The following is a 23314-nucleotide window of genomic DNA, read 5'->3' on the forward strand; positions in this document are numbered from 1 at the left end:
CAAGATAGAACTTTTTGGCCTTAATTCTAAGCGGTATGTGTGGAGAAAACCAGGCACTGCTCATCACCTGTCCAGTACAGTCTTAACAATGAAGCATGGTGGTGGCAGCATCATGCTGTGGGGGTGTTTTTCAGCTGCAGGGACAGGACGACTGGTTGCAATCAAGGGAAAGATGAATGCGGCCAAGCACAGGGATATCCTGGACGAAAACCTTCTCCAGAGTGCTTTGGACCTCAGACTGGGCTGAAGGTTTACCTTCCAACAAGACAATGACCCTAAGCACACAGCTAAAATAACGATGGAGTGGCTTCACAACAACTCTGTGACTGTTCTTGAATGGCCCAGCCAGAGCAATGACTTAAACCCAATTGAGCATCTCTGGAGAGACCTAAAAATAGCTGTCCACCAACGTTTACCATCCAACCTGACAGAACTGGAGAGGATCTGCAAGGAGGAATGGCAGAGGATCCCCAAATCCAGGTGTGAAAGACTTGTTGCATCTTTCCCAAAAAGACTCCTGGCTGTATTAGATCAAAAGGGGGCTTCTACTAAATACTGAGCAAAGGGTCTGAATAAATCTGCAACAGTGTCAACAATTCTGTGTTTTTCTGTCAATATAGGGTGCTTTGTGTGTATTAATGAGGAAAAGAAATGAACTTAAATAAATTTAGCAAATGGCTGCAAAATAAAAGAGTGAAAAATTTAAGGGGGTCTGAATACTTTCCGTACCCACTGTATATTAACATGTTTATCTGCACTTGTTAGTTGCACTTTGGCTAGATGTTTTGTGTAATGCAACTGAGCAAGGAAGAATTAAGGGCCTTGCTCAAGGGCCCAGCAGTGGCAGCTTGGTAGTAGTGGGATTTGAAATTGTGACCTTCCAAAGTCTTATCTATCTATCTATCTATCTATCTATCTATCTATCTATCTATCTTAAATTTAAGTTACAGTTTCTTCACAGTGGTCATTCAATTTAAAACAATATAAATAATATATAAAGTTCATTTATTCATAAAATCTATTGCATTTGTTGATATTCATATCGGTTTGTAACTTTTGCCAGTTTTAAATCATGCCTTGTGAAGCCTGATTGCACTTGATCACCTGTTTAAACCCATCAACGGGCGTGGTTTTGATTACGTGTATCCAATCAGATCCGCCGTAGAGCTGGAGGCGGGGTTAATCCCACTGTGAGTAGGAAGAGCGTTGAAGCAGGCGGGGCGTTGAAGCATTTTTGTCCTTCACTGTGGGATTTTCTGACTCAGAAGCAGGAAAGTTACACACACAGGCTGGTAATGGCGGGACTGCAAGACTAGAGACCAAAAAATAGAAAAGAAAAAACAGCCTGGACAGTCCTGGTTCTTTGTATTATGGCAGATGCCAAGCAGAAACTTTTATTCAGGACTGAAAAGGTGTTTGGAGACAGAACAGATGGTAAATCTGTGAGTTTTGAGCAAAATGGAAGAGCAGGACGTCCTGGGAAGGTAAGATACAATTTATTATACTTATATCCTTATAGACTACTTGCACTTTCATTAAAATTATAAATAAAAAATAATTATGAAGATGAAAGAACTAAAGTTGTTTAAAAATGTTTATTACCTGATTTATTTATATTGTTGGCCATTTTTATCTATCTATCTATCTATCTATCTATCTATCTATCTATCTATCTATCTATCTATCTATCTATCTATCTATCTATCTATCTATCTCTATCTATCTCTATCTATCTATCTATCTATCTATCTATATCCATCCATCCATCCAGTCTTACATTTATCTATCTGTCTGTCTGTCTATCTATCTATCCAGTCTTACATTTATCTATCTGTCTGTCTGTCTATCTGTCTATCTGTCTATCTAATAAGTATCAAAGAGCATACATGAAAAAGGGGAAAAGAAACAAACAAACAATGGAAACCTGTGATCAATAAAAATAAAGTTAAGATGAAAGTCTTCAATGACTGTATGCAATGATAAAGTTCTCCGTGTCTGTCTGTCTGTCCGTATGTCTATCCATCTATCTGTCTATCCATCTAACCTGGGTGGGACAGCACCAGGCGTGCGTGCGCGCACACACACACACACACACACACACACACACACACACACACACACACACACACACCAATGCCCAATTTAGCTTATCTAATCCACCTGTGAGAGGAAACTGGAGAACCTAAGAGAATATACATAGCTCCACCCAGACAAATTATCTGAGGTCAAGATTGTTGTGAGGCAGCGACGCTACCCGCTGCCGTCCTTTTTTTAATCCTTAAATCCAATAAAACGTTCTGGAGCGCCTGAACAACAGATTAAGACTAGTTATTAAGTAGAGATAATTGTATTAACATATGACTCGAGCCTCTGGGGCCGTTATGTTTGTTAAATCGAGATGCTGCTTGTCTAAGTGCTTTGTTTTTACACTGTTTACAAAAGGGGATTTAAGTGACTGACTGGGGTGTCCCCCTCTGTGTATGAACACTCCATAAACCAAAAGTATGTGAACACCAGACCACACCAGTATGTGTTTTTTTTCAAACTGTTACCAGAATGTAGGAAGCACACAGTTTTATAGAATAACATTGTATACTGTATATAACATTTATATACAACATTCTTTCATTGAAATAAAGAGGCCCAAACCTGTCCCAGCATGACAATGCCCTGGTACACAAAGCAAGCTCCATGAAGACCTATTTTGCCAAAGTTGGAGTGAAAGATAAGAGCAAAGGAGGATAAAAATTGGGATGTACAGCAAGCATTTTTGAGTGTGATTGTCATTGTGGATGTAGTGTGTGTTTCTTTAGGGAGCATCAATGTGTTGTACTTTGAGGTTAAAAAAGCCAAAGGACTGAAAGGGGATGGACAAGAAAGACGCACAGTTATCACTTACATTCATGTTTTGTATGTAACTTTAGGGAAAATTTTAAGCCTTGGACTTGTGGGTCAAATGGTTTGACAGAACGGTGCAAAAAAAATCCATCGACTGACATTTTTGTAGGAAAATCGTATCAGATTCCACACCCCTCGGTCAAAAACAAGAGTCAGGCTGCAGTGGACACAAGTTTCCAGTGTTTTACAGCGGAAAAAAGTTTTCCAGCCTTTGGATTTCATCCTCAGGGATTCCCAAACTGTCCCAATTTGCTCCTAGTTATGGTTTGATGGCAGCTGGTAAATGTGGGCTCTAAGACAATAAATCAGACTGTACATTGTGTGTGTGTGTGCTCACATTTTTTTTTGTCAGTGCAGTGTCTGTGTATAAGCCCTGTCTTGCTTTGCCTTGCAGCAACATGTCTGGCATGTGCTAATAAAGGACGAGGTCACTTAGGTCTTCTATTTCCTCATCTTATTTCTTATAACACAAATGGACAGATTAAATATATTTTCATGTTTTTAATTCTTGAAGAAAATTGCGTCCATCACTGCATCCCAGGAATAGCTTTACCTCTGACTGTTACCAAGCACTCAGTGTATAGTGTATGAAATACTTTGATTTGCCTTTGATTGTGTGTGTGTGTGTGTGTGTGTGTGTGTGTGTGTGTGTGTGTGTGTGTGTTTTAGCAGGTAAACAGCGTAACAGAGCGGCTTCAGGCCCGCAGGAAGTCTCTTAATGACTCGCTGGAAGGAGACGTCAGAGCCTTTCTGGTAAATGAGGCTGACCTCCACACCTACGATGACCTGACCAAAGTCAACCCGGTAACCCCAACCACAGGTATACGTGCACACGCGCACACACGCACGCATGCACACACACACGCACGCACACACAAAATGGCAATCTGAAGACAGTGTTTACACTTTTGCATAACTTGTCCGTCTTTATTGTTCGATAAATGATTTGTTCTTTATATATCTAAGTACAGTAGTATGTCCAATATTAACAATAATCAATTAATATTTTTTTTAAAGTAATTAACAATCATTATTATTATTTATTATAATTATTATTATTAAAAATCAACATCTTAACAGCAACAGTAATAATAATAATAATAATGATGATGATAAATATTTTGTTCAGCAGTTCTTATAATAACAGGAATGTTATTTTCCTTCTTATGCTGTTTCTCTCTGTCTCTCTCTCTCTCTGTCTCTGTCTCTCTCTCTCTCTCTCTCTCTCTCTCTCTCTCTCTCTCTCTGCCTCTTCCTCTTCCTCTCCCCATTTGTCTGTTTCTGTTTTCTTGTTCGTTTCCATCCATCATTCTTTTTTTTTCTTTTTTTTGCATAATTCATACATAGCACTTTTCACTTTAACCAAGTGACGCATGTAAATAATTTATACAATAATGATTTCATATAATATATATTTGTGTGTGTGTGTTTGTGTGTGTGTAAAACAGTGCTAAAATGCCTGCAGGCACGTTACAGTGCCAGAGTGTTTTACACTCATGCCGGCTGCACTCTGGTGGCTCTGAACCCCTTCCAGCCCATTCCTCACCTGTACTCACTGGACGTGATGCACGAGTACCACTCAGCTTCCCAACCTCAGGTAGACTTTTCTAGACTGTGCCAATTAATGTGTGCATCAATAATCGAAGCCCTGCAGGAAAATCTAAAATACTACGAGATGAGTTCTATGAGATTAAACACATCGGGCAAATAATTTTTCACGATATTTTCTCAAGTGGAAAACGTTTCATTAAGCAGCACAAAGGCTTTCTTGCAAAATGATCAGCATTCACTAATAGTAGCACTAAGCAAATATTTGCACGGGTGAAGGGCAGAACACAGGAGCGGAATGCGTTTTAATGTTGTTTAATGTCATTTGTGACAGAAATTTGGAGTCAAAGTTTAAAATTGTGTGCACAGTATAATACAGTTTTAAATAAAATAGATTCATGTGTGGGTCATATATACAGTATTGCATCATGTTTAGGGTTTTGCCACTGCATGGTGATCTTGATTACCCTTGCTGTAGTGTTTTTCTCATGTGATTGCATGAATTTTGACGGGTAAAAGAAAAATTGGAGTTAAAAAAAACACTATCAACCACATTCACATCCACAGAAATGTAGGTTTGCAGTGTTTTATTTTATTTTATTATTTTTTTTTACCCCCCAACCATTTATTAAAAGAAACATTACCCTGTTAATGAAAGTAAATCTTAGAGAAGCCGTGCTCACTGTTACAGAACATCAGCTAGCTGGCTAGTTCACATATATTGGTATATTCCCTTTAAAGGTAAATTTGCTGAATATTCCTGAAGAGTATCGCTTCCCTTGTCCATCAATGATCTCACTTGTTTTACTGTGGTAGTGGTTTCAAACTCCGGAGTGTAATTTTAAGGTGATCTTCACTACGTGAACAAAAGTTGTGTGGACTATAAGAATTGTATGTAACCTCCACTCTTTTGGAAAGATGTTCCACTAGATTCTGTTATGTGGTTAAGGAGATTTGTGCTCATTCAGACACAGTGAGACCTGGAGTGCAGTCAGCATTCCAGTTCATTCCAAAGATGCTCAATAAGGTTGAGGGATTAATACACACAATTCACGTTAATTCTTAAGTTCTGTAAAGCTGCTTTGAGACAATGTCCATTGTGAAAAGCGCTATAGAAATAAATTGAGCTCTATAGCAGGCCGCTAAAGATCTTTCACTCCAAAACATGTAAGCTATATCTTCATAGAGCTGGCATCATTGCCATGCTGGAACAGGTTTGGGTCTCCTAGTTCAAGTGAAGATAAAATGTAATGCTACTTGTACAAAGACGTCTTATATAAATATATGCTTTCAACTTTGTGGTAACAGTCTGGTAATTGTGTGGATTATATGCAACAACTCTTTTTCTTTTTATATTTTATCAAATATTATCTTGACACTGATGACAAAAGCTTTCACCCACTGTCTGTTTTTGTATTGATCCAGGATTTTAAGCCTCACATCTACATTGTAGCAGAAGAGGCATACAGGAATGTTCAGGGCCAAGTTGAACCCGTCGACCAGTCACTTGTGGTTTCAGGAGAGAGTGGAGCTGGGAAGGTGGCATGAGTCAAATTGTGTTTTATTTCTTTTATCGCGAGACTCACTTCGGCCTGATTTAGCATCACTGTGTTTCTCCCTAGACATGGACTTCCCGCTGCCTCATGAAGTACTATGCCACAGTGGCTGCCTCATCCCAGAAATGCCAGCACACAGTGGAGAGGATTGAGAGAAGAGTGCTGGATTCAAACCCCATCATGGAAGCATTTGGTAAGACACAGACAGACAGAGATAGAGAGATTGAAACTGACTGAAGGAGCATAGGCATATACATGCTATCTACAGTACAGTCAACCACCATTTATTGCTATTTTGGGTGGTGTACATATGCTATTTCCTGGATAGGAAAATGTAGACTAATTTGGAACATGATCTTCTTTTCATCGTCATGCTTGTGAGACTCTGCCCTGCATTCCAGGGTGTAAAGAAATAATTTTTAGTATTTTTCTCTCTGTCCCATAATACAGGCAACGCTTGCACTTTACGCAACAACAACAGCAGCCGCTTCGGAAAGTACATCCAGCTCCAGATGAACAGGTCAGTCTCCAGTACACGTTCCATTTTTATATATACTTCAACAGGTTTTTCTGTTTACGCTACATTTATTTAAATTGTTTATATTCTATACTACTGTATATGGACAAAATTATGGGACACTTGACCTTTCCAGCCATATGTGGTTCTTCCCCAAACTTTTACCATAATGTTGGAGGCACAGAATTGTGCAGGAGGCCATTGGATGTGGTAGAATTACATTTTCCCTTCACTTGAACTTGCAGACCCAAATCTGTTCCAGCATGACAATGCCCCTGTGCACAAAGCCAGATCTATTATGAAATAGTGTACATGGGTTGGAATTAAAGATTTTGTGAGACCCTATTGGACACCTTTTGGATGAATTAGAACACTGACTGGATCCTGGGTGTCCTCACCCTACATCAGTACCTGATTTTAGTAACACCCTTGTGGTTGAATGATCATAAAGCTGATCGTGAATCAGTCAGAAATCTAGTGGAACATCTTTTCAGAAGAGTGGAGGTTATTATAACAGTAAATGGGGACTAAATGTGGAATAGGATGTTATAAATATATATAAATCGGTCAGGTGTCCACATACTTTTACATATTGTGTATATGATATGATATTTTTTGGTGTGTAATAGGAGGCAATTAAAGCAAAAGTTAAGCAATAGATCCAAACATGAATCCCACAACGAGTGACTTGTGTAAATGCAGCTTAAACAGTAACGAGAGGTTGTTTTTGTTTTTGTTATGCAGTTCTCAGTTGCTGGTAGGGGCTTCTGTGCAAACGTATCTCTTGGAGAAGACACGGGTGGCTTTTCAAGCTCCTAACGAGAGGAACTTCCACATTTTTTATCAGGTGAATGCAACCCAGGGGTGATGTCTAATTAGGAACTCTTGCTATAGTACCTAATGATGATGTCAAACTTGTTGAACTATAACAGTGCTAGAAAGAAGGATTACATTTTAAATGCATGTATCTTTCAAATGCAAATTTAGTTTTTGTTCCAGAGCACACCAGTTTATAACCTTAGGGGCTAAAATTCATACTGAAAGCCAATACTGAAAGGTTTTAATGGGGACTAAAAATGAACATCATACATTTTATTTATTTCTAGTTACATTTAGTGTTGTTGAATGTCTGTTAACCCCTTTGTAGGGGTAATGTCGGTATAGCACAGTTCGCTATGAAACAAATTAAAATGAAAATTGTAGAAGGAGCGAGGAACGAGCGCCTTGCTGATGTAAAATGAATATATTTCTTTTCCACGAGTATATTAATTGCTTTATTTGTTTTTCTGCTTTACATATCACACAGATGATGAAGGGAGCCACAGCGGAACAGAGACAGGAATGGCAGATGCCATGTAACCAAAAGTTTGCCTGGTTGCCAAATGCAGAGAAAACTTTAGAAGGTTCTTGTTCATTATATATATCATAGGTTATTTGTCTCGAGGCCTTTTGAATGTTTGGGATGTCATTTTGGTGCATAATGACATGTTTGCTTTCATTTTATATCACTGTAGAGGATTGCTTTCAGGAGACGGTCGATGCCATGGTCAGCCTCGGAATCGATGCGGACAAGCGTGCACAGATTTTCAGGGTAGGTTCCTTCAGAAAGGAAACCATTGGCATCCTCATAGCAGTGAGCATATTACTGTGTTGAGCCATATGCAGACTCCATATACCCCCCCACCCACCCCCCAATTTTTGGCCACCTCTGCAAATGATATTTGATACAATTCTGGTAAATTGTGGAAAATGTGAATGAACTTCTAGTGTAAGGTTTATTTTTGTACAATTATATAAATTTTTTTGACAATTTTATCGAGCAGTGGCAGTCATTCTAAGCATGACTGTGAATTAATGACATTAATTACTAGCACTGTGGTGTCTTTCTGACATTTCCTTTATGTAATCATGTAGATCCTGGCAGGACTTCTGCAGCTGGGGAACGTAAATTTTGGTCCTGCTCCAGAGTCTGAGACCTGTGGCCTCGACCAACAGTCCAAAGGTAATAAAACGCTAACAATGAAGAAACTTCTATTGCTGTCTGTGGAAAAATATAATAATAACCTTGTACTGATGGGTCGTTCATGAACGATTTGTTCAATTTGAACGAGTCTTTAATATGACTCAGAAAAAGAGTCGTCTCAAAGAGTCCTTATATATGAGTCATGAGCTACGTGACTCATATATATATATATATATATATATATAATATATATATATATATATATATATATATATATATATATATATATATATATGCGCTATGAAGGTGATTTAAAGAACAAGATGAACTAAATGGCTCAATAAAATATTCATTCATTTTAATAAACGATGAAAGTCACTAAAATGATACGATCTTCCCATCACTATAACCTTGGCCTGCATTGTTGAATTATAATTATGATTCCAAATCAGTAAAAGCTCAAATTAAAATGATTGAATAAGGGTTTATATTCATATTTGGCAGGTTTGTGTCTGTGACTGACTTTGTGCTTTTTGTTATGTGTGTAGATTTCTTAGAGATGACAGCGGCTCTGTTGCGTGTGCCGGCAGATGAGCTGCAGGAGTGTATGAGCGTACGGCTGTTGCGCGCAGGAAAGCAGAGCGCTTTGCTCAAACCCTGTTCCCAGAGCGAGTGTGTTGTGCGCAGGGACTGTCTCGCTAAAGTCATCTACGCACGGTGCGTCTCATTACACCAACACAACATTAACACGTGCCTGCACGTTTATTAGACTTGACTTGTCTAGATTGTGATGTTATGGATTATCTATTGTAGTGTCAATTACTTTTTTTGTGAGCTTGATCCTTTTTTTTTTTTTTCCACAATTTTTTTCCTATATTTCCTTTAACCTTCTGACTTGATGCATATTTATTTTCTTTTTTTATTTGTAATTACTGTTTAAATGCTCATGATTAATTATTTGTTTGTATTTTGTCTGCCAGACTTTTTGATTGGTTGGTTAGTTTCATCAACACCAGCATGTGTGCAGACAACTCCAAGTGGTGCAACTTCATCGGTACATAACCTCTCCGTACACATCCACCATCTGCTTCCCTTCCCTTTATGTGACATAACTCCACTAGACCTTGTGCTGCATTTGTTTTGAAACCACACTTCTGATCTTTGTAGGCCTTTTGGATGTGTATGGCTTCGAGTGTTTCCTCCTGAACAACCTGGAGCAGCTGTGCATTAACTACGCCAATGAGAAGCTGCAGCAGCATTTTGTAGCTCACTATCTGAAGGCCAAGCAGGAGGAATACGTATCCGAAGGACTGCAGTGGTCCTTCATTCGCTACCAGGACAACCAGAGATGCCTGGATCTGATAGAGGGAAATCCTACTGGCATCTTCTCCTTGCTTAATGAGGTGGGAGTTTTAGATTGAATCAGTATACAATCATTATTGTAATGTATTTTAACACTGAATGGTGCTCTGGTTTTTTTAGGAATGCCGTCTGAACAGAGCCTCCGACGCAAAGCAGTTCCGTGAGCGTCTACAGAAGGAGCTTTCTGACAAAGCCAGTATGAGCTGGGACAAGTTTAGCAAGCAACCGCACTTCATTGTAGCTCATTATGCTGGCAAAGTTAGCTACCAGATCGAGGGCATGATGGAGAAGAATAAGGTTGTGTGTGTGTGTGTGTGTGTGTGTGTGTGTGTGTGTGTGTGTGTGTGTGTGTGTGTGTGTGTGTGTGTGTGTGTGTGTGTGTGTGTGTGTGTGTGTGTGTGTGTGTGTGTGTGTGTGTGTACGCATGCTGATAAGACAAGATTTTATATTGGAAAACACAAAGACATGATTACAAACCCTTCTCTTTTTCATTCCCTCTCTCTTTCTGTGTGTGCAGGATCCAGTTCCCCCTGAACTCCTCAGCTTGCTGCAAAAATCAGAAGACCCTCTGCTGCAAAGTCTCTTTGCAGACTCAAACACTGAAGAAAACCCTCGGGGTCACAACAAAGTCGTCACTGTTGTCTCTAAATTCAAGGTAATCTAGAAAATATAGCAGTATATTAATGCTATACCGGTCTAGAACACAGTCATTTGAGCTTTGAACTGTATCTGTTATAGACTAAAATATATTCAAATCTGTATTACAGGTACAGAGAAGCACTAATCCAGTTTTCCTCTGTGTTCTTTCCTCTTTTTCAACGTATTATTTTTATTTTTTTTAATGCCCTGAATGAGATGTGATCACATTCTATGTTAAAGAAAAAAAAAGAAAGATGGGCGCATTTATTTTTGCTCTCTTTCAGGTTAACCTCGACCCCAATCACAGCGTATCATTTGCTGCCACATTTGATACGTATCATTTTGTCACATTTTTGGGTGTTCCCTGATCATAAAAACAGCAAATGACATGAAAAAAATGGAAGAACATTCCTCATGGATTTATAATTTGTGTGGTGCTCACTTCTCAGCTGAAAACGTTGTTTAGCATATCCGAGATCATCATGAAAGCTGTGTCTTATTGGTACCTTATTCCTTGGGTACTTTACAATTATGTAGCAGAATCACTGGACCTAATTGTTACTAAATATAAATACGCAATAACATATATAAATAGAAAATTACTATATAAATCTGTTTATATACTGTTTTTTACAGAACTCCTTGGAGAATTTAATGAAGATTCTGCACCGCACCACTCCTCATTACACACGCTGTATTAAACCCAACCCCGACTGCAAGCCGCTCACCTTCAAGAAGGAAGAGGTGAGGACAGTTTTTCTGATTTCATGTATTCCTCATGTTTTAAACTGTAGTGTATCAGTACAGTCTTGTCTCAATCACCTTCGATTCAATTTTTTCTGCATATAAATACTAATTGGATGGACAAATTGGTAAATTTTTGGAGCTTTTGGTCTGCTACACAGGTGATCATGCAGCTGGAGGCGTGTGGAATAGTGGAGACCATTAACATCAGTGCTGCAGGTTTTCCTATCAGGTAACACAACATCCAAAAAGCATGCAGTCGAATGCAAATTTGTAGCAGACATTTAACGGGGGAGGTTTCACGGTAAAAAAAATGTTTCGTTTTTATATTGTTTAAATATAAAAAGTGTACACCTCGCTTTCTGAATAAAAACAAAAACAACAACAAATTAATTCCTCATCATCTTTTTGTATTAATATTTCGTCAATATTTTGATCGATATCTAGGATTCATATCTGCAATGCTTTTCATTTAATTCTATGCATTGATTCACACAGGGTCTCCTATGGCAACTTTATTCATCGTTACGGGTTGATCACCAAATCTAGGCTCCTGACTCAAGGTGAAAATGGCGATATATCATTTCAAATTTGTAATAGAATTTCTACTCTTTCTATATATAATCTTTTCCTTTCCTGTCCTTGAACTGCAGTACTGTGTTCATCTTACCCTATAGGAAAGCAAATATTTATTTATGTTAGAATGGGACCAGGCATAGATTAACTAGGCTGCTAGCTCTCTCAGGTAAGTGTGTTTTGTGGGTGAGCATGTAGCATATTTTGGCATGTGCTTCTAACTGAATGTCCACCTCTTCCTCTTTGTGTGAAATTCTTTAACTGCTTCTCATTGCACACAATTCATTTTCTTTATCATTTCACTCCATTTTCTGTATGTACTCATCATATCATGTGTATGTACTTATATTATCTTTCATCAAATGGACGTTTTCACTATTTGAATATTATTTACAACTTGTTATTTCTAATGTATGGCAAAACACAGATTTCCTAAATGACCTAAATTATTTAACATGGGGAAAAACAAGTTTATATCATGTTTACATTGGAATCAAACTCTTGTTAGAGATGCAAAATGTTTTCTGTTCTAATAAGATAAGATCTAGCTTTATTCGTCCCACAGTGGGGAAATTTCTCTAATGGACATGTAGGATCTACAACTCCAAGATGTAATACCTTACATAGTGAGCGCACACAGTGCCTGCCTAGTTTTCTTGTTTTTAAGAGACACGTGTATGTTCCTTTTGTTTATATGCAACAAACTAGGTAAAAATCTGCACATTCAGCTGAAATATTTTGTCATTCCTATTGTAAAAGTTGCAAATTTCTTCTGCATAAATAACTCCTACAGAGATGTGCATGCTGTGAGTCGTTGTCTTGTTGGTAAAATCGGTCCTGAATTAGCTGCAGTCAAGACAGAATTGTATGGTGTTGAAGTTCAGAATAGTAGCCATGTTGGTTCAGTATTCTTTTCAACTAAAATAAGTCCACATCCTTCCCTGCTCCAAAACAACCCCAAACCATTAAACTTCCACTTCCATGTCTGACTGTTGGTGTGAGGAAGACTGCTAACATCTTCTCTCCTGTTCTCCGTCTTAGAGAAGTTCTTCTGTTGGAGCCATAAATGTCGAATTTGGACTAATTTATTCTGTTCACAGAATTTTTCAAGTCATTTACTAAAAAGGAGGTTTTTCTTTTTGCCTTTTTTTGCCTATAAACAAAAGGAACATGCATGCATCTTAAAAATAATAAAAGACTGAGTGTTTTCAAACTTTTAAAAGACACTGTATAGTATATTAGGAAGCCAGGAAGATTTCTGAATCTGAAGAGAATCCCAACAATCTATTATGAATTTTCTAAACAAACATAAGTAGTAATGCTACTACTTCTGTTTGCCACAATATAACGTCATTGGCTCATTATTCGAAAGGAGTGTGTAGTACTTATTCCTTTTCCTAGATAATTGCAAAGGAATTTTTACAACTTTTAACCATAAAGAGGTTTTGGCTTTGTTACAATCCTAACTAATTGTGAGCATCATAAAAAAAGGCACTGATGAGTTGGGTCTAGTGGAGTTATGTACAGTTTGTGTTTGTTTGTGACTAAAATGTCCCTGTGCCTTCTAGGAGAAGAGAACAGGGATCATATCACGCTTGGTCCCGCTGTCCGGGACGTCCTGAATGCAGTCCTGAGGACCAATTCTTTTGACCCTGACCCCACCCCTAACAACAATAACGTGTTGGTGCATTGTGGGAAGACTAAAGTGTTTTTGACCCACGTAATGGTAATGCAATATCAGGCTTAGTGTTAAAATCAGGTCCAAGTATTGTTTTGCTCCTGTGAACCCGATTGACGTCTATCTGCTTTCTCAAGTTGGAGCTATTGGAGGAGCGGAGGCATAGAGTGCGCTCTCAGAAGGCCTTCTCAATCCAGTGCTGCTGGCGCAGACACCAGTGCCGTCAGCGAGCCATCAGGATGAAGAGTGTCACTATTATACAAGCAGGTACAACAAATATGACTTCTATGTAGAGTAGTGGGATTTTTTATTATTTTTTTTTTATAGTGGAAAAAAGCTTCAGAGTATACCTTTTAGAGCAAAAAGACAACAAGATGTAGATTTTTATATATTTATTTTCATAGGCCATTCTCATGTACCGTATATACATATATTTTCACATCTTTTATAGTTTATAATGTTTATTTATCTACTTTATTTTTTTTTATCCTAAAATTCTATTCAGTGCTGCGGGCTTGGCTGGTCAGGAGAGAGGTGAAGAGATGGCACAAAGCTGCCACAGTCATCCAGAGGAAATGGAGGACGTGGAGGGTGAGTGTTTTTGACCGGCGAAATGATGCACCCTGAATCGTAATTAGATTTGATTGCTTGTTTTGTAATACACCTGACCTTATTATCTATACTTTATTAATATGCTTTTATGACTTTTAAACGCACCTGAATATAAGCCTCACCCACTGAATTTTACAAAGATTTTTATTTTGAACATAAATAAGCCGCACCTGTTTATAAGCCGCATTGAAACTAATGAACTTTACACAGGCTTTAACGAAAGACAGTGTCTGTTACACGGCTTTTATCTAAACAGTAGCCTACCAAGAAATTCATTGTTCACTCTCTCTTCCTCCTTCCTTTCACAACTTTTTCTCTCGAGAATTTATCTTTTGGCATCGTCGTGCGTCGTTGGAGCTGATCTGATCTGATTTGATATAAAGAATTTCATTGGTTCACCTGAACCCGTTTGGCAATTTCATTGGTCTAATGTTATTGGGCTCAGTTTTTTGGCGGCATGAAGCTTGTGAAACCGGGAAAAAAGCATAAATTAGCCACTTCATTGTTTAAGCCGCGGGGTTTCAAGCATGGGAAAAAAGTAGCGGCTTATAGTCCGGAAAAAACGGTAATATGGAAAAATGTACCGTATTTTTCGGACTATTAGCCGCTACCCAAAAAAAACGTTTTTTTTTTTTTTTGCGCACGACGATGACAAAAGAAACTCCCCAGAGAAATACAGTGGTACCTTGACCTACGAGTTTAATTTATTCCGTAGACGAGCTCGTATCTCAATTTGCTCGCACATCAAATCAGTTTTCCATTTTAAAAATACTTAAAATGGCATTAATTCGTTCCAACCCTCAAAATGACACCCCGTTTTGTTTTATGTTATTATATTGGAAAATACATTTCTAAATAACAAATCTTGTATAAAAACATAATAGAAAGAGTATGTAAAGATATAATAAGGTTTTATTCAGTGTATTTTCCTTGGAGATGAGACGACTTGAGCTAACGAAAATGGTGTGTGTGTGTGTGTGTGTGTGTGTGTGTGTGTGTGTGTGTGTGGAGGGGGGGTAGAGGCGATAAGCGGCGGCGGAGGGAAAACTCATTTTTTACTATCACTCCTGTACACTACGTATCCCTAAACTTTAACATTTTTACTTTTTCTTCTTTGCTTATCTTAATTTTTGTCACAATCTTCGCTTTCTGGCTTCGCTTCGCCATCTAGCAGCAGCGTCTCGAGCTCGTACCTCAGTTTTTTTGCTCGCGTAACAAAGCAAAAAAATCGACCGAGTGACCGCTCGTACCTCGGAAAACTCATACATTAATGCACTCGTAGGTCAAGGTACCACTGTAGTTGTGAAAGGAAGGAGGAAGACCGTGAACAATAACTTTCTTGGTCGGCTACTTTTTAGATACAAGCCGTTGTAGCGCGTTGAGTCTGGGTGAAGGGAGAGCTCGCTAACTCCAGGTGCAACAGAAATCATATAAGCACAGACAGGTTTCCAAAACTCGTGCTTTTTTTATTTTTCTTGGCAACAGCGTTATGGGTTAGTCAAAGAAACTTAGAAATAAGCATCAGAAAATAAAAAGGACATAATCCTTAGTCTTACACACACGCAGTAATACCGGAAGAATGCAGTGCCGGTCTTTTCCCAAAATATCGCTATGCTCCTAATAGAAGCGCAACATGTTGCACCGTGTGTAACGTGTCTCGTTAAAGCCTGTGTAAAATACATTAGTGTAGACAGCTGCGGCTTATAGACAGGTGCGGCTTATATAAGGGTGCACTTTATTGTCTGGAAATTACAGTAATTCCTGGAAGAATTGAAAAACACTCTTCGGCAGTTTAAATACAGCCCAAGACTCAATTCGAATTTATTTATTTATTTGTTTGTTTGTTTTCTTTTTCCTCTTCCTCCCCTAATTTGGCCAGCATTGATTGTATATTGTGTATTTAGAATATCTCTCTAAGTATCATGATCAAATGATATATCAAAATGTGCTGAACGCTGACTAGCAGACTTTTCGAATAAAGCACTCTTCCCTTCTGCCCAGACTTTGATGGATTTCCTTGCCGAGGCGGAGTTGGACGAAGCTGAGGACCTGCAGGAGGAAGAAAAGGCATGTTCATGGCTGATGCAAAAAGCTTCTGTACAGCTCTCCAGCTTCCCCAATCCAGTAGCAGTCAGCAGCTGGCCTCTGGGCCTGGCTATGACCTTCACCCCCAGCATCACCGTGACTCTCACCACCACAGGATTCCACAAGGTCATGTCCATCATGGCTATGCTGAAGATCCCCTTCAGGAACGGAGAGTACAAAGTGGAGCCCAACCAGTTCAAGCAGGGTGTGGCATCCATCCGAGCACAGCCACAGGTGAGACTTTGGGGATTAAAAAAAAAACAGTTTGATCAGTTATTCTTTATAGCACAAGGTCAAGTTTCTTCCAGTGTTAACTGCAGAGTTAGAGAACCTGTCACCTTGGTGTGTCCTAGGCGTTCGTATCATTCGTTTTTAATCTAGCCTTTTATATTTCATTGGTTAAATACGATGCTTTTGGAAAGAAAACGAGGATAACATTTTATATAGAGAGAATGATAGTAAGTTTTTGAAAATGTATTGTTAGTGAGATGAAAGGGGGGGGGGGGGGGAATTGGCATCAAATATCGGCATCGGCCAGAGAAAAACCTATATCGGTCGACCTCCACACAAAAAGCATAATAACCTCATCATAGACTGATCGCTTTAAAGAGAATCTGCTCATGGGTTTTTCCTGTTTAATCCCAGTCTTTTAATTTCCTCTACAGGGCTCTGTGAAGCTCCACATGCAGAGATCTCCTCTCCGCTATGCCGAAATGTACCCAGGACCCCTCGGTGACGAAGTGACCGGGTTTAATCAAATTCTGCTGGAGAAAACATAAGCATATGTGTAGCTGCTCCTCCATATCAATTCACTGTAATCAACCAAAACAAGCGCTATCCAAACCAATGCACTTTCCAAATGCATAAGCGGGACTGAATGCCAGTGAAACTCATCGCTGCCACATGTAATGTAATTCAGGGTTTTTTTTTTGTTTGTCTGTTATTGTGTATGTGCCTTTTGTTCATTAGTCTACATACTACTGTAGGCTATTTTATACGTATTCATTCTCAGATTATGCTTCCTGCATGAGGTATTCGGTTTTATAATCAAAGGCTGATTATTTGGTTTTGAAAACATCAAATATTTATTTGATTAGAGATTATTTTTTACATGTATTAAAATTGAAAGATTGAGATAAATGGGTATGGGAAACTTGAATTCAAGATGTTTGCACTGAAGAGTTAAGTCTATTTCTAAATGGGGAAGAAAACATTAGATTCATAGCAAAAAAAAAATTCAAATATTCGATTCGTTCATTTATAACATGATCAAACCACATATTTCCTTTATGATTTAAATATTCAATATAACTAGAACTTTGCATCAACTGGATCTGGTTTCTGGATTGTTTAGTACTGTGTACTTCAGATACATTTCTGCTTTATTTTAAGGCTCATTGCACAGACAAATACAAACACTACTTTTATAGGGAGAATGAGGAGCATTTATGACTTAACCAGGACGTGATTCTGACGTGTTCTTTTTCCACACTATATATTATCCCCCACCCCAGCTTCATGTCAATATTATATGTATAATGTTCATGTACTGTATTGGAAATCTGGAACATTTTCAGTACTAGATATTGTAATATTGACATTATGCTTTGAAAAATGTTTTATCAAAAAACTAATAAATTTCATATGGCATGTTGGATTTGTGCAATTTATTTTTAAAAAGGTGCCATTTTATCTTAGCGTTAAATGATTTTTGTGTTAAGAATATATATGAGGTGGTATCAAAAGGTTGAGACTGATGGTGCTTACTGGTAATATTCTGACCACGTGTGTTACCATGTCTGCGATTTCATCATAGTCAGCGAGTTAGAACAATCAGCAAATCCTCCACAGAGACGTTTGACATATATCGATGCTGCAACGAGTCGTTCGAGGTGTGTTAAGTGGCACGAGTGCTTCAAGAGCGGATGAACATCACTTGGAATAAGACGAGATCAGGAAGACCTTCAACGAGCTCAACCCCCAAAAACGTCGAAAACGTTCGGCAACTCGTGCATGATGATCGTCGGAGTAAAATCCTCATAATCTTACTTCAGTACCCACCCTACTCATCCGACTCGGCTCCTGCGGACATTGCCCTTTTCCTGAAATGAAGATACGGCTCGAAGGTCACCGTTTTGACACCATTGCGGAGATCCAGCGCAAACCACAGGTGTTTGAAATGTGTTTGAGAAGACTTCCAGAACATTGGGAGCTCTGAATTGCTGTGCAAGAAAACTTTTTTGAAGGTGTAAATGTAGATAAATAAACTACTTTCTTGTAAACTGAGTGAGTCTTAAAACACCTTCTGCTAATTTTAGATACATTTTTATAACCAATCTGTTCTTTACTCCAGATATTTTCACAGCAGTTTTTTTTTTTGTTGTTGAATTTTATTCTTTTTCCAAAAATCAAGTTTCACTTATTGTCTATGTTACAAGAAGAAGAATCAAACAACTGACCAATAACTATAACCAAAAACTATTAACATAATTTGCAATTAATGAAGACACATGAAAGCAATCTGTACACATACTTTATCTTCTTTCAGCACCAGGCTGAATGGATGTTCATCTATTTAGGAAGAAAGAAAGGTGCTTTTTTTTAACTTGTCATGTAAATTACAGCACAGTGAAATTCTTTCTTGGCATATCCCAGCGATGTTAGGAAGTTGGGGTGAGAGCACAGGGTCAGCCATGTTACAGCACCCCTAGTGCACAGAGGGTTATGGGTCTTGTTCAAGCTTGGCGATTCCGGGGCTTTAATCCCAGACCTTCTGATCAGTAACCCAATCAGTAAGTAATTTACTCATCATCATAATCATCATCATGTTTTTCTGCCGGCTCGATGATCTGTAAGCACTGGTTGGCGAGCTCTACAAACAGCGGCTCCTGCATGGCTTTCTTCATAGCTTTGGATTTATCCTCAGCCGAGTCGACAGTCTGCATCAGATTCCTCAAGTGTGGATTCTGCAGCATCGTCATCAGTTTATCAGATTCACCTACAACAACAGACAAGGTAAACCTCGGAGTCAGGAGATATGATATTCCTTAGGCATACTGTCAAACGTCGTTTATATTCTCTACATATTTCAACTAATCATCGTCAGCTGGTGGATTGTTGTCCAGATATGAATCAAACCGAGCACTCGGAAAAGATCAAATAAACAAATCCTTAAAAAGGGGAAATAAACTAGTCCAAAGACTAATTATAAAAACACAATCCATTACTTTCTGTAGATTAAGTAGCAGCCTTTAGTGGCAAATAACATGCATTTGCGTATTAAATAGATAGATTGTCCAGACCTTTATTTCATCTTCCTTCTCTAGTAGAAGTGACAAATGATAACGGATATTAAAAGTGACTTTATGAAGGAGGATTTGTTTATTCTCTTTTATTATTTCACAGACAAAATGTTGCCTCATCTATGTGTGTCCCTGCTCAAAAAAGGCAATATAATCCAGCATAATGGAGAACAAAACCTAGAACAGAGCAGGTTTCACATTACTAGATCTTAAACCCAAACCAGTTCCATACGACAGAGGAGGCCACCTTCTTTTTAACCAATTCTTCCTCGCGCTCTTCGGCATGACTATCTGTTGATTCTTGTTCACTTTTGCCCTCCCTCTGTAGTAAGGCGTTGGACAGAGGAGAGGGCAAGAAGTTCAACGTTAAGCCTCGACTCTGTATCATTAGTAGTGTTAAATGTTGTTAATGGTACCAAATAAAAGGAAAAATGATAAATGCAAATGAAAAATTCATGAATATGTAACAGTATCCACGGTATAGCAAAAATCCATATGCTAAAACAATACCGGTAGTCAGGTTTATACCGATATAGCGCCCACTCCTAATAGACACACACTAGGTTAGGATACTAACTGCTTATCTGGATCCGAGTAAAGACTGAGTATGGAAACAGGTGTAACCTCCAAAGCATCAATTAGGGGCCATAATACTCATGTCTAGTTGTTTGATCCGATCTGCTTGACGAATAAAAAAAAGAAACCACTGTACCTAATAGCTGAAGTTTCTGCAGAGGAATTTGGTCAGACTGACTGTCATCATCCAGGAGGTCATCAACCGTCCAAGGCTCTGCTGCTGCTGCTAAAAAAAAAAATTCTTAAATATAACATGACCTTGCATGCACTAGCAGCGTAGTGGGTAAAGTGTTACGCAAGTACCTATGAGCTTTAAGTAATAGTTACTGAATGTGTAAGCTTTACTATAATGTAATGTAAAATAGCTTTTACAAACTGGGATGCATGCAACCAATTTACCTCGCTCTAGCTGACTTCAACTAGAGCAAGTGGCAAAAAAAAAAAAAAGACAACTGCGGTGTGTTAAAATTGATATTGGAACACAGCCGATCAGTCTATACACAAGTCGATACATAAAACTTACTACGTTTTATTTTAAACGAAAAGAAACCTGTAAAGCAGCGCACTTAAAAACTGATTTTCAAGACGGTGCGTGTTAACGCAAATGCAAAAGTAAACACACCCCCACTTCGACAGGAATCCGGGCACGGTGCAGGTGGTGTGGCGTCTTTCACTGGCTGGCATGAGTCTAGAATTACAGGACAAACATACAAAATATTTTCATAAAATATCCCGAATTATATTAGATTTGTACTGAAAATATGAGGATATTGAGTCAATAAAAAGGCAAACAAGCTACATTTTTTCTCGTCTTTCCTCTTTTGGCTTCAGGCTTGGCTTCCCTCATAACAAATTTATCTATTTTTATTAATCAGTTAACATATCCTTAGTGATCAGTTTTTCTTTTAACTGCTCGTCATCCTGTCAGAACAACTTAAAAGGCTTTGAGGGGACTGTGTGGGTTAGATATTAAATATTTAGTTTAAGTTAAGTGCAGAACTACAGAATGCATATGTCTCTTACTACTTAACTCCATACAAAATCAGGTAAAAGTCTATATAAGTGAAGTGATGTGCAATGAAGAGAAACTGATTCGCTAATCTCTGGTCAAACTATATTATAGAAACACAGCTTCACAAAAACCTTGGCATATCCTGAATAATTACATACATGTTTTACACACACACACACACACACACACACACACACACACACACACACACACACACACACACACTAACTAACTAATTGTATTCATAAAAAGTTTGAAGACTTACCATCATTTTTGTGTTTCTTAAAGCACCCTAATGAGCAGCTGCAACAAAGAAAAGATGAGGTTTGAGCACGTGTTTTTTTTTTTTACACACATTATATAAACATCACTAAAACTCATTAAAACATTTCATACTACTTAAATATATACTAAAAATATATCACAGCTGAAAGGTTTTCACATTTTAGTCACCCAGAACATGGCCTAACCGCTATGCATATTATAAATATAGATGATAAATACACACCCACGTGTCCAAACAACGTGACATATTTACGTTATCTGACTTGCATTAACCACTGACAGAGAATAGAAGAGTGCAAATTGTTGTGTTATTGTTCAGTATATGGTATTCGCCACATAGAGCTAATAGTTAACCAATTAATGACTGTACCAAAACATCTTAGTTACTAATACCAGGATAATGTTTAGATAATAACAAATTAATTTGAAACACGAATGACGTGAAGATTTAGGGCTTAATTGCAATTAGTGCCCAAATACATTTACAACTTTTCGGTGATTAAAGAACAAACGAGCAGAAGTTTACAGACTGCTGACACGATATTTCCTTTTTGTGAAAATGTTATAGAACAACTGCAACATAGAAGAGATGAACTGAGGTTTGAGCTCATGTGCGGTTTTTACACAAATTACATAAACGTCACTAAACCCCACTAAAATAGTTCATACCATTAATTATACACTAAAAATATTTCAGCTGCAAAGTTGATCACATTTTAGTTACCCAGAAAATAGCCTAACATGCTGACAAGCTTTCAAAGCTTATACATACATACATACATACATACATACATACATACACACACACACACATATATACATATATACATACATACATACATACACACACACATATATACATATATACATACATACATACATACATACATACACACACACACACATATATACATATATACATACATACATACATACACACACACATATATACATATATACATACATACATACATACATACACACACACACACATACACACATACATACATACACACACACACACACACACATACACACATATATACATACATATACATACACATACATATATACACACATACACACACGTATACATACATACATATATACATACGTACGTACATACATACATACACATACACACACACACACACACACACACATATATACATACACACACACACACACACACACACATATATATACATGCACATGCACATACACACACACACACACACACACACACACACATACATACATACATATATACATACGTACGTACATACATACATACACATACACACACACACACACACACACACATATATACATACACACACACACACACACATATATATACATGCACATGCACATACACACACACACACACACACACACACACACACACACACACACATACATACATATATACATACGTACGTACATACATACATACACATACACACACACACACACACACACACATATATACATACACACACACACACACACACACACACACACACACATATATACATGCACATGCACATACACACACACACACACACACATACATACATGCACATACACACACGTATACATACATACATACATATACACACACACACACACACACACACACACACATACATACGATAAACTCAAACCCACGTGTCCAAACTAGTCTTTACTTACTATCTGATTCTGCACACAGGACATCTGTATTTGGGAATATGCTCACTGCACACTACACACAGCATGACTGCTTAATCACACCAAGTTTCTTATTTCATATTTAAAAAAACTATTCAACTCTTAAATAACACAAAAAAAAGTTCCGCGAAAATAAGCATGCGTCCGCCCCTACAGATAATCAGCTGAGTACCAAATACAGGTTTGTTCCCTATACTGGGACACTACATTGGATGTAAACGAACACTCTTTTCTAGTGCACTTTGTAT

General features: G+C 38.0%; 2 protein-coding genes across 7 annotated transcripts; one reads left to right on the plus strand and one right to left on the minus strand.

Moving 5' to 3' along the window:
• Nucleotides 1–1192: 1192 nt before the first annotated feature.
• On the plus strand, nt 1193–17828 carry myo19 (myosin XIX). Of its 4 annotated transcripts, none has more exons than XM_083531809.1 (23): nt 1193–1484; nt 3571–3718; nt 4347–4495; nt 5872–5985; nt 6069–6195; nt 6453–6522; nt 7264–7366; nt 7826–7922; nt 8034–8110; nt 8434–8521; nt 9031–9199; nt 9463–9536; nt 9650–9885; nt 9965–10141; nt 10362–10499; nt 11120–11227; nt 11389–11459; nt 11726–11799; nt 13372–13529; nt 13619–13748; nt 13987–14072; nt 16095–16412; nt 16844–17828. In XM_083531809.1, the coding sequence occupies exons 1-23, from the start codon at nt 1371–1373 to the stop codon at nt 16955–16957; spliced, it is 2940 nt and encodes a 979-aa protein (XP_083387935.1). In that variant the 5' UTR covers nt 1193–1370; the 3' UTR covers nt 16958–17828. The 4 variants fall into 4 exon arrangements, with proteins under 4 accessions (XP_083387935.1, XP_083387934.1, XP_083387937.1 ...); XM_083531808.1 differs by having other exon boundaries at nt 1194–1484; nt 3568–3718; XM_083531811.1 differs by having other exon boundaries at nt 1194–1484; nt 11726–11790.
• A 718-nt stretch (nt 17829–18546) lies between these two features.
• On the minus strand, nt 18547–23256 carry znhit3 (zinc finger, HIT-type containing 3). 3 transcript variants are annotated; one of them, XM_083532049.1, is made up of 5 exons: nt 23049–23256; nt 21334–21371; nt 20679–20744; nt 20193–20276; nt 18547–19176 (listed from the first exon to the last, which is right to left on the minus strand). In XM_083532049.1, exons 1-5 carry the CDS (start codon nt 23111–23113, stop codon nt 18980–18982), a joined length of 450 nt encoding a protein of 149 aa, XP_083388175.1. In that variant the 5' UTR covers nt 23114–23256; the 3' UTR covers nt 18547–18979. The 3 variants fall into 3 exon arrangements, with proteins under 3 accessions (XP_083388175.1, XP_083388174.1, XP_083388173.1); XM_083532048.1 differs by having other exon boundaries at nt 20193–20279; XM_083532047.1 differs by having other exon boundaries at nt 20193–20282.
• Nucleotides 23257–23314: the final 58 nt, after the last annotated feature.

This window comes from Silurus aristotelis (genome assembly GCF_946808225.1).
Source record: "Silurus aristotelis genome assembly, chromosome: 26".
In the NCBI taxonomy this organism is placed as follows: Eukaryota; Metazoa; Chordata; class Actinopteri; order Siluriformes; family Siluridae; genus Silurus; species Silurus aristotelis.